This window comes from Bos grunniens, chromosome 27, assembly GCF_055505025.1.
Source record: "Bos grunniens cultivar Pamir isolate PY7600 chromosome 27, Bosgru_T2T1.0, whole genome shotgun sequence".
NCBI classification, from domain to species: domain Eukaryota; kingdom Metazoa; phylum Chordata; class Mammalia; order Artiodactyla; family Bovidae; genus Bos; species Bos grunniens.
This window is the reverse complement of record NC_141191.1, coordinates 8,893,639-8,917,687: the sequence shown is the minus strand read 5'-3', so window position 1 is coordinate 8,917,687 and position 24,049 is coordinate 8,893,639. Positions and strand designations below refer to the sequence as shown.

Genomic DNA, 24,049 nt, shown 5'->3' with positions numbered 1-24,049 from the left:
GGCCAGAGTGGGCAGTCTTGAAATCAGACCCTTGCAGGCCCAGTCAGGGCAGATGGCCGGAATTCAGCCGTGATTAGCGGGGCAGGGGGAAACAAAACTGGGAACTGCAGGTCCCAGGAGGAGGCTGCCCTGTCAGCCAGCTATCCTCACTCCAGGGAGCTGGTGGTGTCCTGTGGGGGTCCCGGACCAGGCCTGTCTGTGCCCAGAAGCCCCTCCTTCCATGGCTGGCAATAGGGTTAGCGCCCCCATGCCCTCCTGTGGACATGGATTCCTTTCTCTTCCTGCTCCTAGGCTTTGCCCCAGAACATATTTCCCTGTTAAATCTAGACCTCTGCTGCCTTGAGGACTGATATCACGATCTTGTCACAGACTCGGGAAGCCTGTCCCTTCATCCCCTTTGCTATAGGTTTATCACCATCATTGATATAATAAGCACATCTCCCTCCACACATTCATCATCGTCCTCATTGTTATTTTGTTAATCTTCATTATTCCCATTACTGTCTATTATAGTACATTGTGGTTGTTAATATACAATACTTAGGAGACACACTCTTTGGGAAAGTGTTTCTAGGAGCTTCCTGAAATACTCCAAACCGGCCTCCAGGAACAGAATCAACACTCGACTGTACTAACAGATAATCAAGGTATTAAACAGATAACTAACAGGGATTCAATGCACAGCATGGGGAATATAGCCAATATTTTATAATTATTTTATATAGAGTATGATCCATTATGGACCTCTCAGAGTACCTTGAATAGCAAGGAAATCAAACCAGTCAAATTCAAGGGAAATCACCCTGAATACTTGTTGGAAGAACTGATGCTGAAGTTGCAACTCCAGTATTCTGGTCATCTGATTCGAACAGCTGCTGCTGCTGCTGCTAAGTCGCTTCAGTCGTGTCTGACTCTGTGGGACCCCATAGACGGCAGCCCACCAGGCTCCCCCATCCCTGGGATTCTCCAGGCAAGAACACTGGAGTGGGTTGCCATTTCCTTCTCCAATGCATGAAAGTGAAAAAATAAAGGGAAGTCCTCAGTCGTGTCCGACTCCTAGCGACCCCATGGACTGCAGCCCACCAGGCCCCTCCGTCCAAGGGATTTTCCAGGAAAGAGTACTGGAGTGGGTTGCCATTGCCTTCTCTGGATTTGAACAGCTGACTCATTGGAAAAGTCCCTGATGCTGGGAAAGATTGAAGACAGGAGGAAAAGAGGGTGTCAGAGGATGGAATGGCTGGATGGCATCACCAATGCAATGGACCTGAACTTGAGCAACTTGGGGAGATGGTGAGGGACAGCGAGGCCTGGTGTGCTGCAGTCTATGGGGTCACAAAGTGTCAGACATGACTGGGCAACTGAACAACAACATGATCCATTATCATCATCCAAATATCAAAGTACTAAATTGTACATCTGAAAGTGATATCGTGTAGGTCAATTGTACTTCTACTTTTTAAAAAATCAATAAAAAAATAAGAGGTTTAAAAACAAAAAAACAAAACAAAAAAAACCAAAACCCAAAAAATGAATGAACTTTATAAACTGGATTTTGTCCCCTTCCCCAAATTCGTATGTTGAATCCCTCACATTGAAGAGACCAGAATGCGACATCCCTGATGGGGGATCTAGTGGTTAAGACTTCACTTTCCCATGCAGAGACAGCAGGTTTGATCCTTGGTCAGGGAACTAAGATCTCACATGCTGCAGGGTGTGGCCAAAAATTAAAAATAAATAAATAAAGATTGAAGAGACCAGAATGGGGCTGTCTATGGGGAAGGGGCAGATAAAACACTGATTAGGTTAAAGTCATCCCCAGAGGGTGGGTCCCTGATCCCAGCAGACTGGTGCCCTTAGAAGAAAAGCAGGAGACCCCAGCGCCTGAGGAGGGGCAGGCCGAGAAGGACGCAGTAGGTGAGTGGTGTCCACACTCTAAGGATGGCGGCCTCAGGAGAAAACAAACCCACCTACACCTTCATCTAGAAACTTCCTGCCTCCAGGACCGAGCCTCTGGCAGCAGTTGGAAACTTTTTCATGCTACGTGCTAAGTCGCTTCAGTCACGTCCGACTCTTTTGGACCCCATGGACTGTACCTGCCAGGCTCCTCTGTCCATGGGGATTCTCCAGGCAAGAACACTGGAGTGGGCTGCCGTGCCCTTCTCCACGGGAACTTCCGAACCCAAGGATCAAACTAGAGCGTGCACCTCTAAATTCAGCCTGGGGGAAGGTGCAGTTTCACATCAAACCCCTCAGGATATATTTTCCATTTCTCTGACCCAGAACGATCTGGTTCTCACTGGCCTCTCCTTCCCAGAACTCGTGTCCCAGGACGCACAGGTACAGTGACAGAGGAGACTGCCCCATGTTTGTCATGGTCTTCGAGCTGACAGTCGGGTTTTCCCACAGTCAAGTAGCCAAACAGACCTATTAGCTCCAAAGAGCTGGAGGAAGGTGAGCTCTGTATTACATTCATTGTTAAACAGCCTCCAGGAATACCAGCAACTGTATTTTTCCCCCTTTGACCATGTGTAAACGAAAGGTCTGTTTCTTGGGTGGGTAATTATGGTAGCACAAGTTTTAAAGTGAAGTGAAAAGTGATCTCAGTCCAGGCTCACAGAGGAGGATTATACTGTGAAGGGCAGAGCAAGGTCACCGAAGGCAAGGGCACAATTTTTACGTTCTTTGCAATTTCGCATTTCATATAATAAGGTCACAGGCTTGCTGTATGGAATGACAGTCATCCTCACACCTGGGGTTTCTGCCCTGAAGTCTCCACCCTAGCAAGAATGGGGCCACTTTTCCCCACTAAGAGGAGCAGCTCAAAACTGCTGCATCAGGCAAAGAGCCCAAGACACTTCCTTTTGGGCAGGTCTGTGGGGCCTCACCCGGCTCGGGTCAGGCGTCTCCACGTGCAAGGAAGCAGGTGCCCCTGGGTCCAGAGAGAAGCGGCACACCTCTGTAAGGGTGAAGGGTCAGTGCAAGAGGGAGAGGTCTGGGTATGTCTGCATTCATGCCTTTGGCTTTCTGGAATCTGCTAGAAAGTCTCTTAGTGAGCATGTAGATTTGTAGATAAGTTTCCTCTAAGCAGCAAAGCATGTTTCTGGTCAACTGATGTGTGGACCACAGCGGGGCATGGCTGCGGGTGGGCTAGGTTGGGCCCCGGGCCTGCCCTGGATCTCTGCGCTCCGAGGCCTCCCCTCCCACGTCGGGTGAAAGCATCTGGACAATAGGTTCATATCACAGTGTGGTTTGGAAATTAAACCAGGAAAAGTGAGGGGTGAAAATCCTTTGTAAAGTCCTTCTATAGGATAAAAAAAAAAAAAAAGACTCAAATAACAGACCTGGGCTGCTGCAGGCCCCTAGATCCAGTTTAACAGGTTTTTCAACTCGCTCTAGAGACTGCAGACAGCAGGGTCCAGAAAATGGACAGAAATGTCTGTCAACCTCTTCTTTTAAGAGTCTGCAGGTGGCCGTGATCGAGGCCTCACACAGAACCAGCCTGCAGGCTGACTGAAGAGGTCAGTGCCTAGTGTCCCCTGGGCCAGTGTAGACAGCCAGTGACACACACTCAGCATGGGGAAAGAAGCCTGGGATTGGGAGGGGAAATCACACACACACACATGTACATATTCACACACACAGTCCTGCACACAGAGACATCTGTGCATATATACCCACACTCACACACATACCTGTGCACACATGCGTGCACGTGCACGCACACACACACACACATCTGGAGCACACAGATACCTGTGCCTGTACATACACATACACACACATGCGCACACACAAACACATGTGCACACACACACCTGGAGCACACAGATATCCGTGCCTGTATACCCACATGCACACACACACGTGTGCGCACACACACATGCACACACCCTGAACTTACTTTTTTCTGTTGAATAGTAGCAGGGCTGAGACATCTCTCATGGGAATCTGTTTCCACCCAGCTGGATTAGGGTTAGTCTACTTTCTGGAGAAGGCAAAGGCACCCCACTCCAGTACTCTTGCCTGGAAAATCCCATGGACAGAGGAGCCTGGTGGGCTGCAGTCCATAGGGTCGCTAAGAGTTGGACATGACTGAGCAACTTCACTTTCACTTTCCACTTTCATACATTGGAGAAGGAAATGGCAACCCACTCCAGTATTCTTGCCTGGAGAATCTCAGGGATGAGGGAGCCTGGTAGGCTGCCGTCTACGGGGTCGCACAGAGTCGGACATGACTGAAGCGACTTAGCAGCAGCAGCAGTCTACTTTCTGAGCCACCACTCAACCCAGGGAGCTTTCAGGACTCAACCTTTAGATTCAGTTGAGTTTGCCTGTCTCAGTTGTGCAGGCAAGGGGGGTCTTTCCCAGGGCCTGTGTTTGCGGGGGCGGGGGAAGGGGGTCTCCTCTCTGGCCAGACCCGTGTCCCTTCTTCCCTGTCGATCATTCTCTGGGTCCTGGTGACCCCAGAGTTACTGATCACCAAGAAGAAAGCACACTGTCTCCGTGAAGAGTGCAGGAGACCCTTGGGGTGATGCGTGGTCTGGAGGGTATGACGAAAGGGAGGGGGTGCCAGCCAAGACACCCGCACTCCTGTCCTGGCCCATCCAGAGGGACTTTCAGGAGTCCTAGGACTCTGGCTCTCCGGGTTGCTGTGGATGTGTCTTTGTTCTGGTAGGGGGAAAGGACAGGACATAGTTTATTCAGCTAGTTTATTTGGCAGTTTAATTTATAAAAGTAAATATTAGTCACCTGTCACAGGAGCCTCTGTCTGTGCTCTTCCCAGAGCGCAGGAATATTTGGGGCACTAGGTTTCCTCCAGGGAAAGTGAGTCACCTCCAGCTGGGGCGGGACTCAGCTTCCTGCCAACATCAATGCTGGGAGGCAGCTCTAAGAAAATCGTGGGCTCCAATTGCCTAAGGCTGCGAACCTCAGGCCCTGTTGTTTCTCCTACAGCATCTCACTCCTCCCTGTGACGGGCTGCCAAGGGCCAGCGGGAGAGCGGCGTCCCACCCAGGATACCGCATTTCTGCTGCTCTGTCTAATCTCTGAACGCAGCTCTGTCCAGAGAGGCAGACTGTCCCGCCCGGAGCAGCCCCAGCCCTCAGCCCTTGTTCCAGGGGACCAGTCCCTGCGGGTCCACCACGAAGGGAGGCTCGGATCTCCTCTTGTTCAACAAAAACGCGGCCCACGACCACACCCCCGGAGGCTGGAGCAGAACAGACCCGGCGAGACCTCCCTGACTGCGCAACCGCGGTCCAGACAAGTCTGTGGCCTTCAGACCTGACATCTGGGAAGCCATCAAGTCCCTCAGTCGTCTGAAATACGTTTCCTCGAGGTCCTGAACTACAAGAGGTTTTGGCAAGTTGGAAAACGGAGACTCGAACAGTCAGAGCGCTGGCTTTGAGCTACTGAGAAGGTCCTGCGCGGGAAGGTGCCAGCGGCCCTGGAGCCCGCCCTGCCGTGCGCGCCATGAGGCGGCGCCGGAGAAGGGACCGGGCGGTCCACGTTCAGGGCGTCAGGCGGGACCGGACTCCTCTTGAACGCGAGTCTGCAAAGAGCCCGGACAAACGGACTGTTAACGGAGAGACGCAGGTGCTCACTGACACGGCGAAATGAGCGCCAGGCGGAACTTGAGATCTGCAGTCCTCTTTTGAAAAGTGCGAGAGGCGGGAACTGTACACGGGGGGACCAGACGGGGTGCGCGCAGAGCCGCGGGGTGGGCCAGACGCCCCGGACGCTAGGCCCACACACTATGCGCTTCCCGGCTAGACGCCCAGGACGCGGGGCCCACACACTGCGCGCTTCCCGGCAGCCCTCAGCTCCCCTCGTCCTTTTCTTGGTGCAGTGGAGCCTGGCTGTTCACTGGGAAGAGCAGAGAGCAGGAGAGGACTCGGAGACTCACATCCAAATCCACAGGGACGACTTGGCTCCAGGGAGCAGGCTCCGCGAGCAGACCTGCGCTCCGCTCCTGTGAGATGGGTGCGCCGGGACCTGCTCCCTCCCGGACGGACCTGGGGGGGGGGGGGGGGGGCTGGGGCTCGGGGCGTCCTCCTCACACGACGGCACCTGAGGGACAGGGCTGGGGGGCGGAGGTGACCCTGCGGCTGAAGGGGCTTCAAATACACACAAACATATGGAATCCCAATATTCCTATTTCCTAGCTTTGGTACTTCTCAACATTTTACAAATTTTTCACTTCTGTACTTTTCATGTCTTTCTCTCTCTCTTCCTTTTCTTTCTTTTTTTGACTGAAATGGGAAGTGTTTACTCTTTAATTTTCATTTATGTATTCATTTATTTTTTAATTGGACTGTAGTGGCTTTACAACGTTGTGTTAGTCTCTGCTGCTGCTGCTGCTGCTAAGTTGCTTCAGTCGTGTCCGACTCTGTGCGACCCCTGAGATGGCAGCCCACCAGGCTCCCCCATCCCTGGGATTCTCCAGGCAAGAACACTGGAGTGGGTTGCCATTTCCTTCTCCAGTGCATGAAAGTGAAAAGTGAAAGTGAAGTCGCTCAGTCGTGTCTGACTCTGAGCCACCCCATAGATTGCAGCCTACCAGGCTCCTCCATCCATGGGATTTTCCAGGTGTTAGTCTCTACTATACAGCAAAGTGAATCAGCTGCATGAATACATGCATCCCTTCTTTCCTGGATTTCCTTCCTACTGAGGTCACCACAGAGCATTTTCCCTTTCTTTTTCTTTTTGCTAGACTGTTTTGAAGCAAATCCGGGGTACCCTGTCATTTCACTGCTCAGCCCTTCAGTGAGCTTCTTTAGCTGATGAGGCCCTTTCTCTTCCAACATAACTGCCACATTGCTGGTACCCTAATCAAGTCAATAAGAAGCCTCTGATATTACCCAGTCCATATTCAAACTTATCTGGCCCTCTCAAAAATGTTTTCTTTTAACTGGTCTCTTTGATACAGAATCCAAACAAGGCCCACCCATTGGTGGTTTTGCCTCTTTTCTCTCTAATCCTTTCTCCTCAGGCCATTGTTTTTGTAAACAAAAAATAGTTTGTTTTTCCTGTGCAGCATCTCATGTTCTGACTTTAACTTACTGCTCTTGAGCAGTTGTTTTACTTGTTTCTCTAACTTTTGCATTTCCTGTAAATTGTTAGATGTAGAAACTTGATTAGTTTCAGGTTCAACTGCTGGTGAACCCTGAGGGAACTCAGGAAGGAAACAAGAAATACCCACTATCTAGTAGCCATCAGACTGCAGCCACCCCTGATGGTGCAGCTTGAGGAAACTCAGGATGAGAAAACACAGGATCCTGGCCCCAGAGAGCCGCGGAATGATTTCAGTGAGCCCAAACTCTTGCATCTTCCCATACCTAGAAAAGTGCTGAATTCCTTAACTGGGGATATTGGTTTTTCTTTTATTACCAGTAACCTTTTGTTCTCACTACGTGTTGTTATCACAAAAATTCCTGTATATCTTGGCATATATACTGGGTTCACCACTTCCTTTTCCAAAGTTTTATCTGAGAAGCTCTCTCCCTAAAACTGCCAGCCGAATAAACATAATTCTCAACTTTTAGGTTGTGCATTTTTTTTTTTTAGTGGACATGCTTTTGGCCAGAATATTTCTTGGGTGGTGGTGTGCACTCCTCTGAATCACAGTAGGAGGTCCATGAACTTAGAGTCTTGTAAGCTTACAGTGAGGACAAGGTTGATCATTGAGTTGAGTTGGTCTCAGCCTTAATTTTCTATCATCAAATTCCCTGCCAGGCTTTCCAGTGCATGTTTTAAAGCCATCCAATGACATTGTTTTAGTTCTATGGTTTCATTCAGGTGTGCAAAATGGTGATTTTCCAATTCTATTATCCATTCTTCATTTATTAGCTGGAAATTTCTATAAATATTTCACTCATGTAATGGTTGTTTTTTGACTGCAGCCATGAAATTAAAAGACGCTTACTCCTTGGAAGGAAAGTATGACCAACCTAGACAGCATATTAAAAACCAGAGACATTACTTTGCCAACAAAGGTCCATCTAGTCAAGGCTATGGTTTTTCCAGTGGTCATGTATGGATGTGAGAGTTGAACTATAAAGAAAGCTGAGTGCCGAAGAATTGATGGTTTTGAACTGTGGTGTTGGAGAAGACTCTTGAGAGTCTCTTGGATTGCAAGGAGATCCAACCAGGCCATCCTAAGGGAAATCGGTCCTGGGTGTTCATTGGAAGGACTGATGTTGAAGCTCAAGCTCCAGTATTTTGGCCAACTGATGCAAAGAGCTGACTCATTTGAAAAGACCCTGATGTTAGGAAAGATTGCGGGCAGGAGGAGAAGGGGACGACAGAGGATGAGATGGTTGGATGGCATCACCGACTCAATGGACATGAGTTTGGGTAAACTCTGGGAGTTGGTGATGGACAGGGAGGTCTGGCATGCTGCGGTTCATGGAGTCACAAAGAGACACGACTGAGTGACTGAACTGAACTGAATGGTTGTTTACCCTAAAATACAGTTTCTACAAGAAGGGCACAGTAAATGCTTAATCTTTTCTCTTATATACCAGTTTCCAGAGTGATAAGTTGGCACCTGAACAAACTCCAAGTGTAAATAGTATTGTTTTTTAAGTATCAGTACGACCTCGTGGCTTTTTCTATATTTGGTGTTTAAAATATAATTTACTGTTATATTTTTTGTGTATTTAATGTGTTTCTATATTATATATTTAATCAGATATAGTCATAATTCTCTGCCAGGATGGAAAATGCTCCATCCTAGCCTAGGGAATCCCTCTCAGATTGGAGCCAGTGTTCTCTGGACATTCACCAGCCTTTGGTAGCTTCTCCACTATCTAGCACAATGAGACTCCAGACTCATCTTGTCCATCTCATGCTCCGTACTTGGAACCTGCCGCTTCTATAAGACATCGTGATTCTTTCTAGTGGCAAAGGTAACGACCCATGGGCCTGTGTGCTAGGGGTGCTCATTGCTACTTCACTGTCTCTGCATTTGTAGGGGTGGGGCTGAGAAATATACACTTGTTAAGAGGGGAAAAGTCTGGATTTTATACTAATACATCCAATTCAAATTTCAGGCTATAGGATTTTAATATAACCTTTTAATTTTATATGAATCTTTTCTTACGTCAAAACTCTTGGTTCTGATGATGTTTCTCATCCTCCCCCCAACCTGACTTTCATCTTGAGAAGCTTCAGATGGACACACAGGCAAGATTAGTACAGTGTGTACCTGTACATCCTCCCTCTGGATCCACCATTTGTAATTGCTTTGCAAATTTAATTTGCTTTCAGCAATTACAGAGGAAGTTGCCAGCCTTGTGACATTTCAGCCAGCCCTAAATGCTTCAGCTCGTACCTCCTAGGAACAGGCCATTCTTTGGCAAAATGTCAGTGCAGGAAACAACTCAGATGCAAATCTCTTAGATACTGCTCTGAGGAGGGGCACTGGTCATGGTGTGTTCAGATGACTTTGGCTTTTCCACTGGACAACAGTCATGTTTTGCATCTTCAAAATATATGTTCTCCATGCAAACTCTGCATACATTTTACACAAATATACATGTATTTTGTGAAAACAAAATTCTTCAAAAGTACTTAACAGGAAGCCACTGCCTTTCAATGTTTTTCACATTCACCTTTGCTCCTTCTCTGAATGACATGCTTATCCCTCTTATTTTCACTTATCAACTTTAAACACCATCTGTTGTCTCATAAGCCACAAGGACTTAGTTGATACTACGCACTCCCCTAACCACTGCACCACCAGGGAATTCCCCCACATTTTTATACTGCTTGATTTTTATGTGTGCTTGTGACTGATCAAAGTGGAATGTGGACTTGTTCTTGCCAGATGAAGGAGAGGACAGTGTGTGTATGATCAGGAGTTGTAAGAAATTTATTGGAGAAAAGGGAAGGCAACCCTCTTTCTCCCAGGCGTGGGTGTCTACAGGCCTCGTGGTGCAGAGATGACAAAAGGCAGGGGCAGTGGTCCTGGAGATGCTTCTGTGAGTGATGTGTAAGTAGATCATGTGACGGTGCCTGAGTTAGAAATGATCCTCCAGGAACCAGCTATTAGGCCTCCTTACTCGGGATAGTTTTATGGTCCTAATGAAAGTTCTCAAATGCTAAGGTTAACAAACCCATAGCCCACTGTCCCGGCCTAGGGAGGAGCAGGGGCAGCAGTTCTGGGCTCAGTAGATGGACAGGCTGCTGAGATCACTGGGTCTGGGGATGAGCTTCTGCTATGAATGAGGGGGGCCTGAGGCTCTGTCATTTATCACATGCTCTCGGTCTCACCTGGACCCCCTGCATTGCTCACCTGTACATCTGGTGATGAATCAGAGCGGAGGTGGCACGGCTCATGGCCTCGTCAGCATCCCCCAGTCCCATACTCGGTGGGCTTTGCGCCTGGCCTTTCTGTCCTTTCAAACTTCAAACTTTCTTAATCTCTTCCAAAAGGAGACACAAGACCCATTCTAGTCTCAAGGACGTCCGCCTCACAAAATCCTTTTATTAAAACAATGGTTACAAATACTCCACGTGGCTCCTGAGTGCCCTCTGCCGTCGCTCCCAGCTCAGAGTCAACGGATGCAGCACTTGGCTTTGCCCCTGTAGCAGGTGCCTTCGACCCTGTTGTAGAGGGGGCAGGGCGATAGGTTGCAGGTCCCCCCTTTCCTGGCACATATGTAGCTGTCAGACCGCTGGCCGAGAGCCGTAAGCTGGCCGGCACCTGAGAGAAGGGAAAAGCAACCATGTCAGACTCCTGGCTTGGGGCCACAGGGATTTCAGGATAAAGCAGGACAGACAGCCCTTTGCATAGCACATCACAGGGGTTTCCCTTGCAAGAGCTTCACACCAAGATGACCTGTGGAGCTACTCGTGAAAAACAGCATCTGAAGAGCCCCCTCAATGCTGGTGGGTTATGGTGTCTCCACACTTAGTGAGCCCTCATTTTTTGGCATTATCTTGGAAGATTCAGTATATTGTAGGGCCAAAAAGGAATAGCAACATATCTCATCAGAGTGCTTTGGTTACGTTCCTTATTCTAGAATAAGTCTGTGTGATTTTTAGCAAAGCACTCAAACATTCTGAACCCCAGTTCTCAAATTTAAAATTAAGGAGACTAGATTATGTGATCTCAATCATTTTCAAGATTCTGAGGCTGGTCATCTTTCTTTTGGTCAGGAAATAGCACTTTGATGGTTACTTTTTTTTAATTTAAACTTTTTATTTTATATTGGAGTATAGCTGATTAACAATGTTGTGATAATTTCAGGCAGACGCAAAGGAACACACCCATACATGTACATGTATCCATTCTCCCCCAAATGCTCCTCCCATCCAGGCTGGCATGTAACATTGGGCAGAGTTCCATGTGCTATACAATACGTCCTTGTTGGACGTATAGTACTTATATATACCATTTTATATAAACCATTTTATATGTAGCAGTGTGTACATGTCCATCCCATTATGGCCGCATTTAATTCTCCAAGAAATGTATCACTTTTTCCTAACTAACTGACAGAGGAATAGAGATTAAATGTTCTCATTATCTAATCAGTCAATGGTTATATTATGTTAAAAGATGCAGGAAAATGCGGGGAGCTGCCCGTGAGAACGGGGTCCTTTGTCCGAAGGACACAGCTCTGGGAGCTGCCTCAGTCCTTGAGGGTTTGCTTGCAAACATAGCTCTCTGTCCCGCCACCCCAGAGATTAGGCGCTTATTTACTGCAGGCACCTGGAGTTCTGTGCAAACTTCTCACGCACAGAGAAATGTTATCTGGTGTAAGAAATAATAACAGGGAGCCATTCCCATGCTCTCAAGATTTCTTGTGACTGTTTGTAAGATGTATAGGCTAACCAAGAAAAAATGTCAACTGTTTTGTCTCTCTCACGCTTTTCTGTATAAATATGAGATGTTGAATAAAGTTGGTGTCAGACTGCGTCCCTTCGTGGTGACGTGTCTGAACCTCTCGACCCCATCTTTGTAGTCTCTTGCTTTAGTTTCTTTCTTAGCCCCGCCGTGCACGTTCTCAGGACCTGATCGACTTTGCCGGCTGGCTCCGGCAGGTGGCGCCCGAACAGGGACCCGAGAATCGGAGTGCGACGACGGCCGCTGCCCGCCAAGATTGAGGTAAGTAAAGAGGAATTCCTAAGTAATTAAAAGTAAAGGGCAGGGAGGGTGATTGTCGAGAGTAATAAATCATGGGACAAGGCAATAGCCGCCAGTTATTTGTACATATGTTGAAAACTATGTTAAAAGGTAGGGGAATTCATGTAAATAAGTTACAGCTAGAAAAGTTTTTACTTTTTATTGAGGAGGTTTGTCCTTGGTTTCCAGAGGAAGGAACAGTTAGTCTGGAAACTTGGAAAAAGGTAGGAAAACAATTGCAGACATATTATTCCTTACATGGTCCCAATCGTGTTCCTGTGGATGCTTTTTCTTTGTGGACTCTCATAAGAGACTGCCTGGATCCTGAACATGAGGGACATAAAATTCAAACGGCTCTCAGGGATTCCACAGGACCCGAAGTTACAGAGCCTTCTGCCCCATCACCTGAGCCGCTTTATGCTGTGCCTGAGGGAACAGCTTATAAGGCTGGAGGGAATGATGATGTGTTAAGCTCTGATGAACAGAAAGAGTTAAATGAACAAGCGGCTCAGAACCATAGAGAGGATATGCCTTGGGAGATGATGGTTAACATGGAATCCCCCTCAGGAAAAGGGGAATTAAAGCATTCAGGGCTTACTGAAGAACAGCTGGAGAATTTAATTCAGAAGATTGTTATAGCAGTAAAAAAGGATGCACAGGGAGACTCCCACTCCAGCCAGCCTGTGCCTCCAGCATATCCTCCCTCGGTTCTTGCTGGACTCGATCCACCTCCGCCTTTCGTAGAACCGTGAGAGCTTATATCTATCCCTGCTTCTTTGCCCGGTGAAAACATAAAAATTAAAGGTGAGATATTATTATCTCCTCTTCAACAAGCAATTAAGCGAGCTAATGAAAAAGGAAAACATATTCCCGGGTTTTCAGGAATCTATCCAGTGTTTGAAAATGATCAACAGCAGAGGTATTATGAGCCGCTGCCCTTTAAGCAACTGAAAGAGTTAAAAATGGCTTGTGCACAATATGGCCCGACTGCGCCGTTTACTCAGGCTATTATAGAGGCTTTAGGAAATCAAAATCTGCCACCTAATGATTGGAAACAGGTTGCTCGAGCTTGTTTATCTGGAGGAGATTATTTACTATGGAAATCTGAGTTTGCTGAGCAATGTGGGATCACAGCCGATATCAACCGGCGACAGGGACTGAACACCACTTATAAAATGATGGTGGGAGAGGGAGAATATCGAGACACTAATAGTCAACTTAATTATTTACCTGGAGCCTACCCTCAGATTAGTGCTGCGGCTCTACAAGCATGGAAAAAGCTTCCAAATTCTGATAAAAAGACTGAAGATTTATCTAAAATTCGCCAGGGGCCAGATGAGCCATATCAAGATTTTGTTGCCCGCCTGCTTGAGACAATTGGTAAAATGATAAAAAATGAGCAGGCGGAGATGGTGTTGACTAAACAGCTTGCTTATGAAAATGCCAATTCGGCTTGTCAAGCTGCCCTGAGACCTTACAAGAAAAAGGGAGGCTTATCCGATTATGTACAAATTTGTGCCGATATCAGCCCTTCGTACATTCAAGGCATAACTTTGGCCACGACATTACAAGGGTTATTGCCTTAGCTGGTTTTAGTGGACGGCTTGATAATCATTATCCCTCAGATAAAATTTTGCAATTTGCTCATTATCACCAATTTCTCTTCCCAAAAATCATTGTTTCTCAGCCCCTTGCCGACGCCCTAACTGTATTTACTGATGGCTCTTCTAATGGAATAGCTAGTATGATTATACAGGACAATACTACCACCTGGCATACTAATTATAAGTCTGCTCAAGAAGTAGAACTATTTGCCATTTTTCAGGCTTTGTTACAAATTTCTGCTCCATTTAATTTATATTCTGACAGTCAATATATCATAAGAGCCTTAAACACTATTGAGACTGTTCCATTTATTGGTACCCTGAATTCTACTATCCAAACTCTTTTTCGTGATATACAACATTTAATTTGCTCCAGAGTTAATAAATGCTATTTTGGTCATATTCGTGCTCACTCTGGACTTCCTGGACCTTTAGCACGAGGCAATGCTTTGGCTGATGAAGCTACACGTATGATATTTCCTTCACTGGAACAAATGGCAAAAACTTCCCACAGCTTACACCATCAAAACAGCAATAGCTTAAGACTTCAATTTGGCATTACTCGAGAAGCTGCCAGACAGATTGTTAAGCAATGTCAAACGTGTCCTCAGTTTTTTAGCGTCCCCCACTATGGAGTTAATCCTCAAGGATTGTTGCCAAACGATATATGGCAAATAGATGTTACCCATATTCCTGAATTTGGTAAACAAAAATTTGTTCATGTTACTATTGACACCTTCTCTGGCTTTTTACATGCCTCTCTACAATCCGGAGAAGCTAGCAAACATTGTATAGCTCATTGCATTAAATGTTTTGCTGTTATGGGAACCCCTAAAACCATAAAAACAGACAATGGTCCAGGATACACTGGAAAAAATTTTCAATTATTTTGTACGCAATTGTCTATCTCACATAAAACAGGTATCCCTTATAATCCTCAAGGTCAAGGAATTATTGAACGGGCACATCAAACTCTCAAACATCAATTGCAAAAACTAAAGAAGGGGGAATTGTATCCCAATACCCCCTCCAACTCTCTAAACCATGCTTTATTTGTTCTAAATTTTTTACAATTGGATATAAGTGGCTGTTCAGCAGCACAGCGATTTTGGAACTTTGATGCACAAACAATAAGACCTAAAGTCTTTTGGAAAGACCCACTTGTAGGAAAATGGTATGGACCAGATCCAGTACTAATCTGGGGACGAGGGCATGTTTGTGTTTTCCCACAGGATGCCGAAGCGCCGCGCTGGCTGCCGGAAAGGTTGGTACGCACGGCGGAGACAGTCTCTAGCAAATCAGATGAGGAGATTGACAATTCAAGAGCATGATGAATTACCATCTCGGCAACAACTTCAGGCATTGATGCGAGAGGCACAGAATCGTGTTGCGGTGCAGGGCGATCCGATATCGCCTTTAAGCTTCCTGATAACCTTATTAATTATCTTAAATCAGATTAACACTGCACACTCTGAAGAATATTCAAATGCTTACTGGGCTTATTTTCCCGATCCTCCCCTTCTCCAACCCGTGGACTGGGAGGGTCGGTCTATTCCCATATACACTAATAAAACTGTTTTATTTCTTGCACCTTGTTTAATTAAAAAACTGATTGATGATCTATGGATCATAAAGGCTTCCATCTATGGAAATGGTCTGCGGTTAAAGGAACATAAGCGTGTGCCTATATAAAAAGAAAGGGGGAGTTGCGGGGAGCTGCCCGTGAGAACGGGGTCCTTTGTCCGAAGGACACAGCTCTGGGAGCTGCCTCAGTCCTTGAGGGTTTGCTTGCAAACATAGCTCTCTGTCCCGCCACCCCAGAGATTAGGCGCTTATTTACTGCAGGCACCTGGAGTTCTGTGCAAACTTCTCACGCACAGAGAAATGTTATCTGGTGTAAGAAATAATAACAGGGAGCCATTCCCATGCTCTCAAGATTTCTTGTGACTGTTTGTAAGATGTATAGGCTAACCAAGAAAAAATGTCAACTGTTTTGTCTCTCTCACGCTTTTCTGTATAAATATGAGATGTTGAATAAAGTTGGTGTCAGACTGCGTCCCTTCGTGGTGACGTGTCTGAACCTCTCGACCCCATCTTTGTAGTCTCTTGCTTTAGTTTCTTTCTTAGCCCCGCCGTGCACGTTCTCGGGACCTGATCGACTTTGCCGGCTGGCTCCGGCAGGAAAATATTGGAAAAAATTCAACATTGATTCATGATTGAAAAAAAAGAAAGAAAGAACTCCTATCAAATAAGGACCTGGAGGAAACTTCCTTAACCTGATAAAGAGTACTTACAGAAGCCTACAGCACACTGTACACTTAATGGTCAAGCACTGAAACATTCCACGAGATGGCAATCAGACGAGCGTAACTGCTAGTCATTATCATTCCACATTGTACTTGAGGCACTAGTTAGGGGAATAAGATAAGAAAGAAAGAAACAAAAGGTAGAAGCGTTGGAAAGGAAGATAAAAATCTGTCTCTATTTGCAGATATTATGATTATATGTAGGCAGTCTAAAAGGAATTAACAGGAAAGCTTAGCAAATTTGCTGTCCATGAGATCAATATACAAAAAGAAAACAAAGAATTTTACTTCTGCAATCAACAGGAAAAAAAAAAAAGAAAGAAAGAAACAAAAACACCTTATAGAAGAGCATAAAACATGCCTGGTTACAAATCTAAAAAATAATGTGCAATATCTCTATCTGTAAAGAATATAGTATTTTTTTTTTTTTTGTAATTTAAAGAGGCCCTCAATAAGTAGAAATGCTATGCTTAAACATTGGAGGATTAATTATTTTTAAACTTTTAATTTTCCCCCAATTAAGCGACTTCACTTTCACTTTCATGCATTGGAGAAGGAAATGGCAACCCACTCCAGTATTCTTGCCTGGAAAATCCCAGGGATGGGGGAGCCTGGTGGGCTGTCGTCTATGGGGTCGCACAGAGTGGGACATGACTGAAGCAACTTAGCAGCAGCAGCAGCAGCAAGCTGCAGTGCTAGCCTAAAACCATGAAAATCCCAGGAGATTCTTGCAGTGAAACTTGAAGAGCTGATTCTAAAATTTTTGTGGCAATTCAAAGGACCAAGAATAGCTAAGGCAGTCTTAGCAAAAAAGGCAGGAGAACTTGCTTTACTGGATTTTGAGACTAATTATAGAATGCAATGGCAACCCACTCCAGTATTCTTGCCTGGAAAATCTCATAGACGGAAGAGCCTGGTTAGGCTGCAGTCCACAGGGTAGCTAAGAGTCGGGCACGACTGAACGACTTCACTTTCACCTTTCATGCATTGGAGAAGGAAGTGGTAACCCACTCCAGTATTCTTGCCTGGAGAATCCCAGGGACAGAGGAGCCTAGTGGGCTGCCGTCTATGGGGTTGCACAGAGTCAGACACGACTGAAGTGACTTAGCAGCAGCAGCAGCAGCAGCATAGAGCCACTGTAATTAGACCAGATGGTGAGGATACAAACATACCAACGGAACAGGGCAGACGAATATACAAACAGAATAGCAGAAGATGCCCAAGGAGATCCATGCAGATACTGAAAGTTGAACAACAGTGCCTCAGCATAACAGTGGAGGAAAATGGCCTCCTCCGTGCTTGGTTCTGGAACAAGTAAATATTCATATGGAAAAAATAAACCCTTTACCCTTAGTCACACCATACGTGCCCATTAAAAATCACTGCCAGATGATTATCAACCTAGATGTAAAAGGAAAATCAATAAGCCCTCAGAAGACAACACTGAACACTCTTCATGCCTTTGGGCTAGAAAAAGATTTCTTAAGGCATCAAAGTACTAACGCTAAAGGAAAAAATATGACACCCTTAACCACCTTAAAATAATGTGGAAAATTCAGAGAGTGAAAAACTAAGGCACAAGGTGAGGGAAGATATTTGTCATGCTTACAGTTGACAGGGCTGCTATGTAGAATCTATAAAAAACTACTCCAGATTACAGGGCCTCTCCTCTGTCCAGCCTCCACACCCAGGAGACCAAGCACTTAAAGGAGCCACGTCTGGGGCACCCCTGGCCGTCCAGTGGTTAAGAATCTGCCTTGCAATGCAAGAGACATGGGTTTGATCCCCGGTCCAGGAAGATCCCACATGCCTCAGAGCAACTGAGCCCCACGTGCCACACTACTGAGCCTGTGCTCTACAGCGTGGGATCCGCAACTACCGAAGCCCACGTTCTGGAAAGCCCGTGCTCATCCCCAACAAGAGAAGCCACTACAACAAGAAGCCTGTACACGCAACAAAGAGCAGCCCCCGCTGCATAGCTAAAGAAGGTCCTCACATCAACGAAGACCCAGCACAGCCAAAATGAAGAAATAGATCCTTACAAAGAAGAAGCCATGTTTGATTCTGTGACTCTCTGGTTTGAAAGCCTCTGGGGCCCACCTGAACACAGATGGGGTCTTCTGCTGCCTCAGGCCTTATTGACCTGTGCTTCCCTACATCCCTAGCTCCTCTCCTGAGCCCTCACCCTGGTCCCAGCACACTTTGTGCCTTGACAGCCCTGCAGAGTTGGAGCTGATGGCCTGGGTTTGACAGAGTTGCTGCTCTGTCTGTTACCAATCATGTGACTTTAGCCAAGTTATTAAACCACAGAATGGGGGTAATGATTCTTCCTCCCCATAGTGGAGCTGGGAGGACTAGAGTAAGGGTGAGAGCTCTGTTTTGTTTTGTTTTGTTTTTCCTCCTTCAATGCAGGAGACCAGGGTTCAATCCCTGGGTGGAGGAAGATCCCCTGGAGAAGGAAATGGCACCCTACTCCAGTATTCTTGCCTGGGAAATCCTATGGATGGAGGAGCCTGGCAGGCTACAGTCCGTGGGGTCACAAAGAGTCGGACACGACTGAGCGGCTCGCCCACCTCCTGGGCTCTCACACCAGCTCTCCTTCCATGTGGTTTGTCCTTGCCCCCTCTCATTTTGACAGAGGCAGAGTGAGAGACAAAATAGGTGATGAAATAGTTAATCCCACTAGGGGACTGAAAGCAGAAAAATATTGGAGACCCCTGTAAGTTAATGATCACTTGAGAGCAGGCTTGCTTAACCATAAAACCAAGCAGGCTTCAGTTCAGTTCAGTTCAGTTCAGTCACAGTCATGTCTGATTCTTTGCAACCCCATGATTCGCAGCATGCCAAGCCTTCCTGTCCATCACCAACTCCTGGAGTTCACTCAGACTCACATCCATCGAGTCAGTGATGCCATCCAGCCATCTCATCCTCTGTCGTCCCCTTCTCCTCCTGCCCCCAATCCCTCGCAGCATCAGAGTCTTTTCCAATGAGTCAATTCTTCGCATGAGGTGGCCAAAGTACTGGAGTTTCAGCTTCAGCATCATTCCTTCCAAAGAAATCCCAGGGCTGATCTCCTTCAGAATGGACTGGTTGGATCTCCTTGCAGTCCAAGGGACTCTCAAGAGTCTTCTCCAACACCACAGTTCAAAAGCATCAATTCTTCGGTGCTTGCTTAGCAACAAAACCATGCAGCAGAGGTATGAGGCATGGCTCAAAACAGTAAAACAACAGCGGCATGAGACCCACGTCTGCCCAGTGAGTCAATGACCCCCAGACGTGGTCTCTGCACACATAGTAAAATTAATTTGTGGACCTAGCTTGACCAGGAAGGGACGAGAAAACGCCCCTGCTCAACCTGGAGGAGGAGCAATGTTGGAAGCATGATGTCCACCTAAGAAAGTCAAAGAAGTTCTTCTCCCCCTCCCCACTTTTCCATTGCTTATAAATGAAGGCAGTAAGTTTTTGGGGTGCAGCACCCCATTGTCTGCCCACTTTTAAACCTCACAAATGTCATATTCTAATAAATCACTTCTATCACTTTGGAAATGGCAACCCACTCCAGTGTTCTTGCCTGGAGAATCCCAGGGACGGCGGAGCCTGGTGGGCTGCCATCTATGGGGTCGCACAGAGTCAGACACAACTGAAGGGACTTAGCAGCAGCAGCAGCATCACTTTGCCTGTAATTGATTTCTTTTCTGGGCTAAGAGATAAAGAACTTTGGTACCAGAGCTCTTCAGAAACACCCCTGGCCAAAAATGACTCCAAACAGTTTCACTTTCAATGGTTTAATTAAGTTGGGGCTGAAAATCCAGATTCCCACCTCGGCCAGGCAGATAACACAGCTCTGTGAAATAGGCTGAGGTGAGGCAGTAGGGACTGGTGGGGTGTTTGGTGTCCTGAGGAGTGCATCCTGTGTGGAGGCAAAGCCACTCTTGAGCCGCAGCTCACTGCTGCCATGCAGGAATCTGCCACATCTGTTGTGTCTTTAGGAGAAGACGGCACTCCACTCCAGTACTCTTGCCTGGAGAATTCCATGGATGGAGGAGCCTCGTGGGCTGCAGTCCATGGGGTCATGAAGAGTCGGACACGACTGAGCGACTTCACTTTCACTTTTCACTTTCATGCATTGGAGAAGGAAATGACAACCCACTCCAGTGTTCTTGCCTGGAGAATCCCAGGGACGGGGGAGCCTGGTGGGCTGCCATCTATGGGGTCGCACAGAGTTGGACATGACTGAAGCGACTTAGCAGCAGCAGCAGCAGTAGCAGCAGCAACATGTACACACTGCTATATTTGATTTGGATAACCAAAAGGGCTTCCCTGGTGGCTCAGCACGTAAAGGATCTGCCTGCAATACAGGAGACAGAGGAAACTTGGGTTCAACCCCTGGGTCAAGAAGATCTCCTGAGGAGGGCATGGCAACCCACTCTAGTGTTCTTGCCTGGAGAATCCCATATACAGAGGAGCCTGGCGAGCTACACTCCATGGCATCACAGAGACAGACATTGACTGAAGCCACTGAGAACACAGCGAAAAGGACCTACTGAATAGCACAGGGAACTCTGCTCAGTATTATATAACAACCTAAACTGGAAAAGATTTTGAAAAAAGAGTAGACACATGTATATGTACAACTGAATTATATTGCTGTACACTTGAACATAACACATTTTTCATCAAGTATATTCCAATATAAAATTAAAAGTTAAATAAAATTTTAAAACTTTTTTAAGGAAAGAAGATAAAAATATGATTTTTTTGTGATATATCTTGAATTTTAATTGGGAGAGAGTTAAAATAAATATTATTTTGAAAATTCCATGAACTCAAAAATGACTTTTATCATTCCCTCACTTCTCAGCACCCTCAACAAAGCCTTTCTGGCTCCTCGAGGCCCCGTCAGCTCTCATCGTCACGTGTTCCCCTAGCATTGTGCCCTTAACAGCATTTCACAGCACAACTGTCATTGGTTAAGGAATTCTGTAATCGATTTGCTTGTGCTGTGCTTCTCAAATGTGCGACCATGGATTCCGGGGCTGTTCCCTAATGCATCCCCTCATCCTGGGGCAATGCCTGCCTGCAGCAGCTCTTCGCCGGATACTCCTTGAACAAGCAAGGACACAGCCTCAGCCTTTCTCAACACCTCTGTTGGGCTCCCGTCCAACTTCTGCATGGACCTGGGTAGCCTTGCCACTGTGACATTATTCCATGTTCACACAAAGACCATCCGTGTAAGCTAATAGTGGGCGACACAGGCCTTTTTCTCTGACCGGGATAAAAACTGCCCAAGAACACCAAGTCTTAGGATCTCCTGCAGTGACCACAAAGCGCTGGTTCCCCGGAGCCTCACGGGCCTCGATTTCCCCACCTGTGAAACGACCTGGTCTGAGGGCTCTTCCAGAAAAGGAGTGAACCGACCCTGTAGGGGTTCGGGGTGGCTGAGCAGTGCCGCCTCCCTCCCTGCACAGCCCCAGGCCTCTGGCATTGGGGCAGCCTGCTGGCAGGGCGGGTATTGCAGGGGCGGCTGCAGCAGCTGCAACAGCCAGCACACAACAACGAACATGCAACCACAAGGAGGGGAAACACCCCAGCTGGCAGCTGAGCACGGGGCACCTCAACCCTGGGACACAGGTTGGGGACCCTGGTGTGTTCTGACGCAGAAAACACCTGGGGTCTTCCTCCCCTCCAGACGTTTCGACATCCCCCAGAAAACGTGGTGTCGAGCTTGCCCTTCCCTGCAACCCCTTTCCTGGTGTGAGCATTTCAGGTCTCAGAGGGGGTGCTCCACCTGCAGGGACCCCACCGCTCAGGCCCCCCTAGCTCCAGCCCAGAGGTGGGGAGGACCTCACTCCACCCCTTCTAGAAGAGGAGTTGGGCTCGGTGAGCAGTCCTGAAGGTCCCCATCCTGAGGCCCTCTTTGCTGCTGCTTCTGTGCAGACAGGGCTTGCCTGTCGTCCAAGGGCAGTATCTAAGCCAGTCCAGTTTACGCTGGGCACACCATCAGATCAGCTGCCATTTCTGGAAGGAGTGATTAGTAAGCACAGTTCCTCCTGCGTGTCCCCAGGAACACGCTTTTTCGAGGCTTTGGATGAGATGCCTGTAATCCTACTTAGATGTCACAGACTGAAAACAACTCTTCATGTTAATATAGTGGCTTTCAAACATTTTCAGTGTGAACTGAGCTGCGGTAAGAGACTTTGCACGGCTGTTCATGAACTCACGTGCTGTGAGATGAGTATGATAACAGCAGGACACTGCATGGATTCTCTGCCTCTCTTAAGGGTCCCGACTGGAAACATTAAAGTCTGCATTGGAATACTTTGGAACCCAGCTGTCTGAGGGGAGCTCTGAGGAACCCCTGGAGTAAGTGAGGCACAACTGCACAACGACGTGCTGGCCTGGAGGAAAGCACAGCAGGGCTTGCAGAGAATTCCAGAGCTTAATGCTCTTAGAGCCCTCTGCCGCAGCCCACTCACTCTGCCAACGGGGAAACTAACAGCCAGAAGAGGTGACTGGCTGGAGATGACCTGGGAGTGAGTGGCAGGGCTGGGATAAACTGGGTTCTTGACTCTTCTGGAAGGTAGGGGATCACCTTCTCTTACACCAGGGGCATTGCTGCTTTGACCCTGAGGAACTGGCATCCCCTGGCCTGACACAGAGCTCCCCTGCGGTGCACTGGGGAATGGGCCACCCTGGAGGATGTGAGAGGATTTCTCAAGGAAGGTGGATCCCTGAGTGTCTGCACACGAGTCAAAGACTCCGGTGGAACTGGTCTTGTGGGCAGGGCAGGTGGCACCTGCTTGCAGGAGAACACCTGGGAGGGCCCACCCTGGGCCCTGGCAAGAGATGAGGTGCACCTCTGGGCTGGTTGGGATGCTGTGCCTCTCGGGGGTAAGGGGGCATCTTGCAGATGGAGTAGGGGTCCCCTTCACAGAGGATACTTTCTGGAATCCCAAGACAGAGACAGGGCTTGGGGTGTGGGGGCTGCCTGGTACCTCACATCCCCGCCAAGGGCAGAGAGAAGGGAGCCCTGAGGGAAAGATGAGAGACAGGAGGGCCCTCCTGCCGCTCAGCTGCCCTCAGGCTCCTGGGAGAACTAGCCCAGGGAGGCTCTAGGCAGGCAGGTGCACTCCTTGCACTCAGGATGGCCTGGACCCCGCTGTCAGACCACCCCGTGCCCTCTGCCCCCGACAGGCAGCTTAGCCCCGGAGAGGCCTTCCTGCTGCCTTGGGCCTGGGTTGCAGAGAAGGTCAACCTCAGACGTGTCCCCGAGTTCCAGCCCCAGGCGCTGCAGGGTCCCGGCTCACCTGGGCCCAGCTGGGAGAGAAGCAAGCCGAGAGCCAGCAACAGCAGGTGGAAGACCCTCATGGTGGCGGCCGGCGGCCGGAGGCCCGGGGAGGGAGGCTCAGGGGAGGCCGGGCTCCAGAGGCTCCAGAGGCTCCAGTGGCGGCAGGGTCACCGCCTTTATAGGGCTGGAGGATTGCACAACCGCACACACCGACGTGAAGGGCGGCGTACAAGGCCAGGGAGAGATTCTAATAAATAACCCTTCACCGCAAGCCCTGAGTTGTTGGGGAGTCACGTGGACGCGCGTCTCCCTCGGCTGCAGCAGCTGGATCCCGCGCTGGGCTTGCAGGCCTGGAGGCAGCTCCTCCCACCTGCTCTGCTCTGGGTCCCCGCAGAACCGCTCAGATGGAGTTCCCAGGACAGGAGTGCACGCTCGAACCCCAGCTGCCAGAGGCTCAGGGAGTGGAGAGGTGGCCCCAGGGCACTGAGCCAGGCAGCCGCCCAACTGGCAGCCCGAGAGTCAGGCCTCTAGGGGAGCTGCGCTCTCCACGCGGTGCCCCAGACTTCACCCTCGTCCCTCACAAAAGCCGGGCTGTTGCCTTTCCTCCAACCTTTAGGGATGGAATTTTCTTCTAGTTTTTGGCTGGTGTTGCTTTTTTTAAATCAAAATATCTCTCAAATCTTTTATAATCTATGAGCCTCTTCTGTCACTTAAACTTTTT

General features: G+C 48.0%; 3 protein-coding genes and 1 long non-coding RNA gene across 5 annotated transcripts in view; 2 read left to right on the top strand and 2 right to left on the bottom strand.

Moving 5' to 3' along the window:
- Positions 1-10,398, bottom strand: part of LOC147343503 (protein FAM90A5-like) — a 35,307-nt gene extending 24,909 nt beyond the window's left edge. For both annotated transcript variants that reach the window (XM_086380189.1, XM_086380190.1), the window contains exon 1: positions 10,295-10,398. The gene's annotated coding sequence lies outside the window, so the exon portion shown is untranslated. The remainder of the gene's footprint in view (positions 1-10,294) is intronic.
- Positions 10,399-10,449: 51 nt separating this feature from the next.
- LOC147343500 (beta-defensin 1-like) lies at positions 10,450-23,479 on the bottom strand. Its single transcript, XM_086380195.1, has 2 exons — positions 23,348-23,479; positions 10,450-10,705 (listed from the first exon to the last, which is right to left on the bottom strand). The coding sequence occupies exons 1-2, from the start codon at positions 23,406-23,408 to the stop codon at positions 10,557-10,559; spliced, it is 210 nt and encodes a 69-aa protein (XP_086236321.1). The 5' UTR covers positions 23,409-23,479; the 3' UTR covers positions 10,450-10,556.
- Positions 10,703-15,827, top strand: LOC147343502 (uncharacterized). The gene is made up of 2 exons (XR_015156195.1): positions 10,703-12,112; positions 14,967-15,827. It is a non-coding gene; the product is annotated as an uncharacterized LOC147343502 (long non-coding RNA).
- LOC147343501 (uncharacterized) lies at positions 12,106-15,827 on the top strand. The gene has a single exon (XM_086380194.1). The coding sequence runs from the start codon at positions 12,184-12,186 to the stop codon at positions 12,880-12,882; it is 699 nt and encodes a 232-aa protein (XP_086236320.1). The 5' UTR covers positions 12,106-12,183; the 3' UTR covers positions 12,883-15,827.
- Positions 23,480-24,049: the final 570 nt, after the last annotated feature.

Excerpts from the sequence above, each read along its gene's own strand:
- LOC147343501 (XM_086380194.1), top strand. The coding sequence starts at position 12,184 with ATGGGACAAGGCAATAGCCGCCAGTTATTTGTACATATGTTGAAAACT.
- LOC147343500 (XM_086380195.1), bottom strand. The coding sequence starts at position 23,408 with ATGAGGGTCTTCCACCTGCTGTTGCTGGCTCTCGGCTTGCTTCTCTCC. Across the intron at positions 10,706-23,347 it reads TCTCTCCCAGCTGGGCCCAG|GTGCCGGCCAGCTTACGGCT; the intron begins GTGAGCCGGGAC and ends CCCTTCTCTCAG.